Source organism: Brassica oleracea, unplaced genomic scaffold (assembly GCF_000695525.1).
Source record: "Brassica oleracea var. oleracea cultivar TO1000 unplaced genomic scaffold, BOL UnpScaffold01374, whole genome shotgun sequence".
NCBI classification, from domain to species: domain Eukaryota; kingdom Viridiplantae; phylum Streptophyta; class Magnoliopsida; order Brassicales; family Brassicaceae; genus Brassica; species Brassica oleracea.
In genome coordinates, this window is record NW_013617911.1 from 3,187 (window position 1) to 13,065 (window position 9,879).

The following is a 9,879-nucleotide window of genomic DNA, read 5'->3' on the forward strand; positions in this document are numbered from 1 at the left end:
ATAACATTAAAAATTTCAAAAATAATAAACATAATCTAAATATATCTAAAAGAATACATAGATAATGCTCTCTAATTTATTATTTTTGTGGTTTTGTGTCACTGTTTTTAAAATAAAACAAAATTGTTATTTTGTTGATATGCAGGTTGTGTTTGTTTATAATCCTTTCAGTGCCACCAAATTTCTTTTCAGTCCACAATTTCGATAAGTGTTTAGTTTTAAATCCAAGTTTCCTAATTTGATTAAGAACATCTCCAACCCACCCCTATTTTTGCTTCTATAATAGTATTTAGAGGCAAAATCATTCCAACTCATATCTATTTTTGCCTCTAAAATAGAGATTGCTATTTTTTCATCTATTTATAGATGAAGAAATAGTATTTCTCTATATTTGCTCTATATTTGGAGATCTTTATTTAAGAGAAATACATTGGAACAAAACACATCACTATTATAGAGATCCTCTATTTTAGAAGTAGAAATAGAGAAATACATTGGAGATGGTCTTACTATATAAATTTTTTTGATCTAAAATATATATACTATATATAAAACTATGAAACTAAAGAACAAAATGTAATACACATATTACCAATATGAATATTAAAGTTTTATAAATTATAATATTAATTTATAATTTGTATCTGATTTAATAATTTAACTTTCTTCTAAAATAAACATTAGAATAAAGAAATATTATGTATGTATATATTAGTCCGCACATGGTGTGAAACATCAACTAGTAAATAATTACTATGCTGAATCATCTTTGTGATTGTCACTTGCTGATGTAGCAAGTTTGTGTGAACTAGGTCTACAGCTGTTGCCAATCAATCCTTAAATTGGTTTAAACTAAATAAAATTTGGTTTTTTTGGGTATTTCAATAGTTGGGTTTGAAGGTTTGAAACTGTGGCTTTCTATTTTTTATTCTAAGATTTTGGTTTTAAATTTTTAGTTTTGATTTTAATTTATTTTGCTGTAGAAAATTTTTCAGAGCACTAAATAAAAACTCTAGAGAAAGTGATTTGTAAAGCTAACATATTTCCTATTTTAATGTTTTGATTTTAGATTCAATTTTAAAAATAAAAGCATGATTGCTTTTAAAAATGGCTGTCTACAGCTTCTAAAATAAAAATATGATTGCTTTAAATAATGACTTTAAAAATTAAAAAAAAGCTGTCTACAGCTTCTACCGACACTACCAATCACCCCCCTGAATTGTGGTTAAATTTAGTACTGTTTGGTAAAAAATATTTTTTTCGAATTTCTTTAGTCAATGGAAAGTTCGGCAGGTTCGGTCCGGGTAATACTCGCAGGCCTACCACTTACTTTAACAATAAATGCCAAAATTGGCGTATTGATTTTCCCGCGCTAATAAACCCTTAACCTTTTCTACCTTCACCGGCGCGGCGACGACGATGGAAACGCCGACACAGACGGCGGAGCACATAGAATCGATGACGGAGTTTCTGGTTAGCCAGTACTCCGATCAGCTCCGCAACATCGCTCTCTCTTCCGATCCCAAACTTCACTACCCTCTCTTCCTCGAGTAAATGCCTTCAATCTCTTCTCTCTATCTCTCTTTCAAACTAGGACATACTTATATAAACACACTCTCCAGATTCGCAGAACTCGTTGATGACAATCCCCACCTGGCGCGTCTCGTTTACTCCAATCCCGAACAGTACCTCCGTCTCTTCGACGATTCCGCCGTTCTCGCTCACGTATGTAGTGATGAATCATCTTTCGATAGAGTTAGGGCTAATTTTTGTGTGTGTTTGGGGCTATAGAAAATAGCGTTGGAGCATATGAAGAAATTCGAGAGCAAGATTGGGATTGAGAAGAGATTTATACACGTGCGTATTAACACTAGCGGCTCCCCTCTTGAACGAAGCTCTGGTCTGTCGTGTGTGCCTGCCTCTTGTTAAATTTTTGGGTTATACATACAGATTCTTTCTTTCTCTTTTTTTTTTGCTTATTTTGGTGGTTTCTTTGTCACTCACAGACACTTTCCCTAGTATTGGACGGGTTAGAGTGAAGCACCGTGGGATTCTCCTGATGTTGAAAGGCACAGTGATCAGATCTGGAGCTGTCAAAATGTATGAGGGAGAGAGGATGTTTAGATGCCGAAAATGCAAACACATGTAATGTTTGTTTTCTATCTTCTGCTGCTTGAAACTGATTTTGCGTTATGTTCTTATGAGTTTGGTTTCTTGTATATAGGTTTCCTCTTTTCCCTGAATTGGAATCAATCAACTCAATTGTGAAACCGCCGTTTTGTCCTTCCCAGCGGTCCAAGTCTTGTGAAGGAACAAACTTTGATCCTGTGGATGATACAGTCACACGCCATGACTATCAAGAAATCAAAATCCAAGAGAATACTCAGGTTTTAGGTGTTGGTGTTATCCCAAGGTCCATTCTAGTCGTCCTCAAAGATGACCTCGTTGACAATGTTAAAGCTGGTGGTATTAAAACTTTCTTTTTATTGTTTTTGTTCTATGCATCAATGTTGTCGCTATAGTCTCTGTGTATCATTCTTTAAGCTATCGGCCTAACTGCTCCTGATATTGAGTTTAAGTAACATATTTGCTGTATATGCAGATGATGTTGTTGTCTCTGGAATCTTGACTTCAAAATGGTCTCATGACTTAAAAGATGTTCGCTGTGACCTTGAACCTATGGTGATTGCCAATCATGTCAGGTAAAATGGCTTGGAAATTTTGATAAAGCAATCTCTATGTATCAGTTTCATCAATGAAACTTTTACCAACCTCATGCCAAAAGTTGACTATAAAAATGGTGGTTAGGCTAATCTAAACAAGTAGCTATTAGTTCCATTTAAGATTTTTTTTTTTTTGTCCGGAGTTGTTGTTGGGTCTTTGATGATTATTGTTTCTGTTGATAACTCATTTTTTCTCTGGTTATCATACCGTTCTCTAGGAGAACTAACGAACTCAAATCAGAAATTGATATCTCTGATGAATTGATTGAGAAGTTCAAGAACTTTTGGAGCCACTTCAAAGATACCCCTTTGAAAGGTAAAAAAAAACTCACTGTTAATAACTTCTCTGCTTATTGTGTTGTATTATATGGAAGATTTTTGTTAAAATTAATGTTAAATGTTTTCGGATTTGATCAAGTCAGGGAGAAATGCTATCTTACGAGGCATCTGCCCTCAAGTTGTTGGTCTCTTCACTGTTAAGCTTGCAGGTATGGTGTGACAAATAATGACTACATTTTTGTGTCAAACATCTCTTCTCATTGAATTGTCTAGAAAGATGTTCATGCAACTGCATATGCAGTTGCCTTAACACTAATTGGAGGTGTGCAACATGTTGATGCTTCTGGTACAAAAGTCCGGGGAGAGTCTCACTTGCTTCTTATCGGAGATCCAGGTCGGTGTCAACCACTGAGTAGTACTTTTCTTATTGAGTTCCAAGTTTTTTTCGCCGAACTAAAGTGATGTTAAGAAAAACTGAAAATGTCCTCTGTGTTTTCTTGTTGTTACTAGCTCATTGAGCTCTATGCATGACTATATTTTTATATGAGTCCTCCGTTTACATTGTTGATATCTGGCAGGAACTGGAAAATCTCAGTTTTTGAAGTTTGCTGCAAAACTTAGCAACAGAGCTGTAATCACAACAGGACTAGGAAGCACAAGTGCTGGGTTGACTGTAACTGCAGTGAAGGATGGAGGTAAGTACTTCAATCTTGCCTATTTCTCACGTTTCATAACACTTTTTTCAACTTATTCCTATCAATTTGCTTTTAGGAGAGTGGATGTTGGAGGCTGGGGCTCTTGTTCTTGCAGATGGTGGACTTTGCTGTATTGATGAATTTGATAGGTTGTTTTATTCATCTGTAATTTTATCTGCTTGAAATGTTCTTGTGGTGTCTTGAATCTTTGGAATTTTGTCACGGACAAGACCTATTTTTGCATCGAGTTTGTATCTATATCTTCTTTATTGGGAGGCTTACTTATAACTAATTTTTATTTTTTTTTTGTAATCTTTCTGGAAGCATGAGAGAGCATGACCGAGCAACCATACATGAAGCAATGGAGCAACAAAGTATAAGCGTTGCTAAGGTACATATTTCTTTTTGTCGCAGGATCAGCTCTATTTGTCTCTATCTTATTGTGTCTTGTTAATTTGAAGGCGGGCCTTGTGACGACTCTTAGCACAAAGACAATCGTATTCGGTGCTACAAATCCTAAAGGACAATACGATCCTGATCAGTGTATCCATTTTCAGATTTATTAGACCTTAAACAAGTTTTTGCTTTCATACATGCTTGCTGTTTTTTTTTCTTCAAATTTATGATGCAGTATCACTTAAAAGAGTCAGACACTTCTTCCTTGAATCAGCAGTTGAGAAAGCCTTCCTGCTTTGATATTTTTCTTCAGAAATTTCTTAACTGAATCATAGCTCTTTCTGTCAATACTGCACTTTCGGGTCCCTTGTTGAGCAGATTTGATATTGTACTCGTTCTTCTAGATACAAAAAATCCTGAATGGGATAAAGTTGTATCCTCTCACATCCTTGCCGAGGTATGTTCCTTTAAGGAAATCTAATATTATATTTGTGACAATGTTAATATCTTTATTATTTTTGATGAATCAACCAGGTGCAAATAGAAGAAGGCAGATATGTCGATGATCTGACTATGATTTGGCCACTACCGATGCTTCAACGGTATCATAGATGTGTACACAATAGTTACAAATTGTTTTCATCTGAGATGACAAATGCGTTTGATCATGACCGATGCAGGTACATTCAGTTTGTTAAAGGAAACTTCAGGCCTGTCCTGTCAAAAGAAGCAGAAGAAATCATTTCAAGTTATTATCGTCTCCAAAGAAGATCATCAACACATAATGCAGGTATCTTTATTCTGCAGAGGCTATTATCTTGTATTAACCAAAGATAGATCACAAGTTAAGGTGATAACTTTCTTCATGTAATTTGATGTTATTTTACTTTGCAGCAAGAACAACCGTGCGGATGTTAGAAAGCTTAATCCGTCTAGCTCAAGGTAGTTCTTCTGTTTATCAATCAAATTACTACATAAGAAGAAAAACAAAAGGGTTTTAATTGTATAAATGGTTTGACACAGCTCATGCAAGGCTTATGTTCAGAAACGAAGTCACGCGATTGGATGCAATAACAGCAATCCTATGTATTGAATCGTCGATGACCATCTCAGCCATCGTAGACAGTATGGGGAACGCGTTACACTCTAATTTCTCCGAAGAACCAGATCAGGAATGTATCCTTTTTCTTCAAACGTTACCTAAACTTTTGTTTCTAGATTTCTTGTTTAGTTACAGTCATCGTCTGGAGCATTGGCCACTTGAATCCTTAACATATAGCAACCAACAGACGCGAAGCAAGAGACGCTTATCCTTGAAAAGCTTAGAGGAGACGACATTTATTAGGGTCTGCAATAATTCATCTGCAATTTTTTATTTGTATATGTGATTCGGTAGTTGACAAGGTTGTTGAGGTTCCCTATCTTGGGAGTAAACTTACTTTAAGATGTGTGTATTATCTTAAAGTGTATTTTGCAGGTACTGACACTTCTCTAATAGGTTAAAATATGTTCGTGTTCGATGTAATTTAGTGTGACTTGCCAATATGTGGCCATTCCAAAACCTATTAGGTTGGAGGACGTAAATTTTCCATGTATGCATCTTTTACCAACTGAACAATACCTATGCCATAATCTACACTCGTGGTAGGGTTGTTTAACTTATCCGCAATATAACTGAACAGTACCTATGTCTGGTTGAAACAGTATATCTGCTCGCTGATGGTGAGCGGCAATCAACACAATTAAGTGGCGATCAATACTTTTGAAGCTCTGTCGATTGACACAGTTAAATGGCGATCGATCGATGCTAGTGATATTCTGTCGATCGATGCTTCGCAGTCATCGTCGATCTTTGTGCGAACTCGTCTTCCTCGGATTTTTTCTTTTACCTGCCAATGATGTGAGTATTGAAACACAGCTAAATGGCGATCGATACTTGTGATGTTCTGTCGAGCGACAGTGATCAAGTGTAGGTCGATGCTGATGCAGAACTCGTTTTTCTGGATTTTTTTGTCTTTTACCTAACATAAATAAAACACTAAAAAAAAGTAATATGTGGCCATTCCAAAACCTATTAGGTTGGAGGACGTAAATTTTCCATGTATGCATCTTTTACCAACTGAACAGTAACTATTATGGCCTATGCCATAATCTACACTCGTGGTAGGGTTGTTTAACTTATCCGCAATATAAAGTTTGCTAGTACTACTATAATAAGGTCATTCGCCATGAATATATCAACTTATGTATCCCAATTCCCAGCATAATCCCATTGATATATGAATGCCTCTAAACTTCTGCAGTCTTAAAATTCCTATTATTATGACAAGTTGAACATGGGCATTTTAACTTCAAGTTATTGTTGTTTTGGTTGTCGTAGAGACAAACCCATGAATTCACATATACCTTCTGCATATTCATGTGTAAATAAATTTGTTTCTGGATTTATACGAGATTTAACCATCCACAAATTAACAAAAACAATTAGAAGATCATGTGTAAGATGTGGTATTTATAGATGAATGTGGACAAATTTGTTTATCAATTCTCGACAAATTACCAAATATCCGACAGAAATGTGTTGGTAATTTTGAATTTTAAAAATGTATACATAACGGATAAATATATTTCGTTTAGAAATCGAAAATTTTGACTTTTGTAAATATATAACGAAAATATTGTTTCGCCGGGAATTTATGGAGAATTTTCGAACTTTTAGTGCAAGATACCAGCACTCGACGTATGTCACTACGTTCAATAGATTTAGACACTAAAAAAAGAATTACGAGCAAACAATACTAAAACGGGAAAGCTTATATGTCTGATGGTACGTGGAGAAGATGGAACAATCAATAGAGAGCGAGTTCTCTTTCTTACTTTTTAAAGATCTACTATATATCACTGTTTATGTATGCAATGTTTCCGAGTCAAGGGTGGATATTCGAGTAACAGGAGTGAACGTAAGAGGATAAGCCATGGCTTCGGTGAATTCTTTAAAGCATCCATCCATGTTGACCTTCTCTCCTTTGATTCTCCAGTCAAAGCACTGCACCATCATTCCTATTGTTGTTCCAACAATCATATAACCTAGATTTGATGCAGGACATCCTCTCCTTCCGCCACCAAAAGGAAGGTACTTCAATGTTTGCTTGTTTCTCTCATCTTCTTGCCCTGGATTTAAAGAGGTTAGAAACCTCTCTGGCTTGAACTCAAGAGGGTCTTCCCAGACATTTGGATCTCTCATCACAGCAAAAATGTTAACCAGAAGTCTTGTCTTCCCTGGTACGAAGAACCCTCCTACCGTACATCCTTGATTGAATTCCCTTGGTATGATAGGCACTGGTGGGTGCAATCTTAGGGCTTCCTTGACGACAGCTTGCAAGTAAGGGAGGTTTAGCAGATCCGTTTCTTGAATTAACCTTGATTTCCCTACAACGGAATCAATTTCTACTCTCAATCTCTCAGCAATAATAGGGTTGTTAATGATCTCGGCCATTGTCCACTGTATTGAGTTCACCGAGGTATCAATGCCTCCAAAAAAAAGCTCCTGCAATTGAACATAAGTTTTTTATCTTAATTATTATTTACTTTTTGTATGAAAAATTTGGAGTACTGTTTAAAGTTTGTTTGCAATTAAAAAAATGAAAGAAATCAATTGAAATATCATAAATTGGTTACCATTTTTTTAAAATACACTCAATTTAAATACTTTACATTTGAGTTTGGGGTTTACTGATTATTGTTTAGCTCTTAGTATTTAGGGTAGGTGGGTTTAGAAATTTCTATAAATGTTTCATAAATTATTCTTAAACATTTCTAAATGATTTATGATGGTTAGCATAAGTTTAAAGCCTTTATGAAAATAGTTATCTTTTAAGAGTAAATGTAAATATGGTATCACATATGTGATAAAACTAACAGTCTCCTTATAAAATTATGTGATGGAACATTTACCACCAAAAACGCCTTGATGTTGTTTCTAGTGATCTTGTATTCTGCGTTTGGATCTTCAGAAACTGCCAACAACACGTCCATCATATCCATACATTGATCCCTGTTTGGTTTCTCTTTGTGTTCTACAAGACACCTCTCTATCAGCTTGTCGAATTTTTTTATAACTGTTCTTTTCTTGAACCATGAAATTCCAAGCTTCTCCAGCTGTCCGAAAATCAAAACTGATAAGGCCATCTTTATCTTCGAAGCATTTGCCTTGGCAACCAAACTTTGGATACTCTCTATATCACCGTTCTCCTGTGTAAAACTCCTTCCCATTGTCATCCTGGCAACGATGTTTCCGACAAGCTTCCTCGCTTCCTTGTTAATCTCAACGCTCTCCTTCTTCCTTGCCTTAACGAGTAGGTTCCCACGTAACCGTTCTAGCTCATTTGCACGGATGCTTCGAGACTGGACTTGTGTGTTGGGTCCCAAAAGCTTTGTAACAATGAGTTTCTTCATGAACTTAAAGTATCCTCCATAAGGTGCGGTAACGAATCCAGACGTATCGAAGATGATAGACCCCTCGTTGGTAGGAAGGTTGCGAGATGAGACGTTCACATCGTGGGCCGTAAAGATCTCGTAGGCTAGAGATGCTGAAGAGACAATGATGAAGGGGACGAAAGAAACTCGGAAAAGGAGGAGAGTTCCATATTTGGAAGAGAGCATATGTAAGAACTCGAGGGGTAAAATATCAAAAAAGAAAAAAGAAGGCTTGTCGAGTAAGAAAAAGAGGAGATGGTGAAGATGGCCGATGATTGGAAGAGAAGGAGGGCTTGGAGGCACATTGATACCATGCTTTGGTTTTGTGAAGAAGAGAAAAAAACAGATGAATGCGAAGAAACATAAGAGGATTAAGATGAAATATTGACATTCATCGGTGATCATCATTGATGCCATTATTTCTCAAAGTGAAGAGACTGTTGGAATCTCAACCTAGATAAATAAGCGGCAAGCTTGGAGCGAAGAAGAAAAATCACGTAAGTGACATGTGCACATAACTTAAAAGTGTTAAGTGTTGACTAAAGAAACACACACAACTAGTAACACAAGGGATTGACTCTATTTGATAACTTAACAATGACTCATTTGAATAATTTAACAAAGGTGACAACTAAGGTCCACATGGACTTTAGAATCTTCAGTCTATGAAACGAAAGTGCCAAGTTCTTACATAAGAAACGTACTTAACTAGCAAAACCAGAAATTAACTCTGTTGGATAACTTACGAAAGGGTCTTTGTGGACCAAGGTGACAACTAGGGTTCCACATGGATTTTAAGATTTTTTTTTTAACTGGATAATGCATTAAAATTTAAAGGCCTCGGGCCCATGTTAACCCAGGAATGGGCTTGATACAAGAGAGTCACTTAGGGTTCTTTTTGCCAGTTCATCAGCTTCCATATTGAGATTACGAGAGAAAAAGGAAAAAGAGATATCGACGGAAGCAGAGGCGATCTGTTGAATATCTTTGACAATACCAAAGATCTCCTTGATCTGAACGTCGTTGTTGATTGCTCTGATGAGCGTTGAGTTGTCGGAGAACATCTTGATCCTGGTGACGTCAAGGTTCAAAGCTGCAGTGAGAGCTGATCGGAGAGCTAGGGCTTCTGCGATCAAAGGGGAGGTGACGAAATTCATGGAGGCCGATCCTTTGCTGGATTGGTGGTTTGATGGATCCGTGATTATCCATCCCAATCCCGTCTTGTTGGTCTCTTTACTCTAAGCTGCATCTGATTTACATGTGGCTGTGTGATGTGTCGAGTTTTAACCCGATTATCTAACTGCAAGTGC

General features: G+C 36.4%; 2 protein-coding genes across 2 annotated transcripts; one reads left to right on the forward strand and one right to left on the reverse strand.

Annotated features, from left to right (window-relative positions):
• Window positions 1-1,350: 1,350 nt before the first annotated feature.
• Window positions 1,351-5,629, forward strand: LOC106321272 (probable DNA helicase MCM9). Its single transcript, XM_013759575.1, has 19 exons — window positions 1,351-1,550; window positions 1,623-1,725; window positions 1,792-1,900; window positions 2,007-2,145; window positions 2,225-2,466; window positions 2,603-2,702; window positions 2,942-3,039; window positions 3,146-3,211; window positions 3,304-3,396; window positions 3,581-3,697; window positions 3,774-3,846; window positions 4,022-4,088; window positions 4,159-4,240; window positions 4,429-4,550; window positions 4,628-4,695; window positions 4,774-4,883; window positions 4,988-5,035; window positions 5,117-5,269; window positions 5,383-5,629. Exons 1-19 carry the CDS (start codon window positions 1,420-1,422, stop codon window positions 5,436-5,438), a joined length of 1,977 nt encoding a protein of 658 aa, XP_013615029.1. The 5' UTR covers window positions 1,351-1,419; the 3' UTR covers window positions 5,439-5,629.
• Window positions 5,630-6,998: 1,369 nt separating this feature from the next.
• LOC106321273 (cytochrome P450 705A5) lies at window positions 6,999-8,986 on the reverse strand. Its single transcript, XM_013759578.1, has 2 exons — window positions 8,048-8,986; window positions 6,999-7,640 (listed from the first exon to the last, which is right to left on the reverse strand). Exons 1-2 carry the CDS (start codon window positions 8,984-8,986, stop codon window positions 6,999-7,001), a joined length of 1,581 nt encoding a protein of 526 aa, XP_013615032.1.
• Between the last annotated feature and the right edge of the window lie 893 nt (window positions 8,987-9,879).

Excerpts from the sequence above, each read along its gene's own strand:
- LOC106321273 (XM_013759578.1), bottom strand. The coding sequence starts at position 8,986 with ATGGCATCAATGATGATCACCGATGAATGTCAATATTTCATCTTAATC. Across the intron at positions 7,641-8,047 it reads ACATCAAGGCGTTTTTGGTG|GAGCTTTTTTTTGGAGGCAT; the intron begins GTAAATGTTCCA and ends GTTCAATTGCAG.
- LOC106321272 (XM_013759575.1), top strand. The coding sequence starts at position 1,420 with ATGGAAACGCCGACACAGACGGCGGAGCACATAGAATCGATGACGGAG. Across the intron at positions 3,397-3,580 it reads GCTTCTTATCGGAGATCCAG|GAACTGGAAAATCTCAGTTT; the intron begins GTCGGTGTCAAC and ends GATATCTGGCAG. Across the intron at positions 4,089-4,158 it reads AAAGTATAAGCGTTGCTAAG|GCGGGCCTTGTGACGACTCT; the intron begins GTACATATTTCT and ends GTTAATTTGAAG.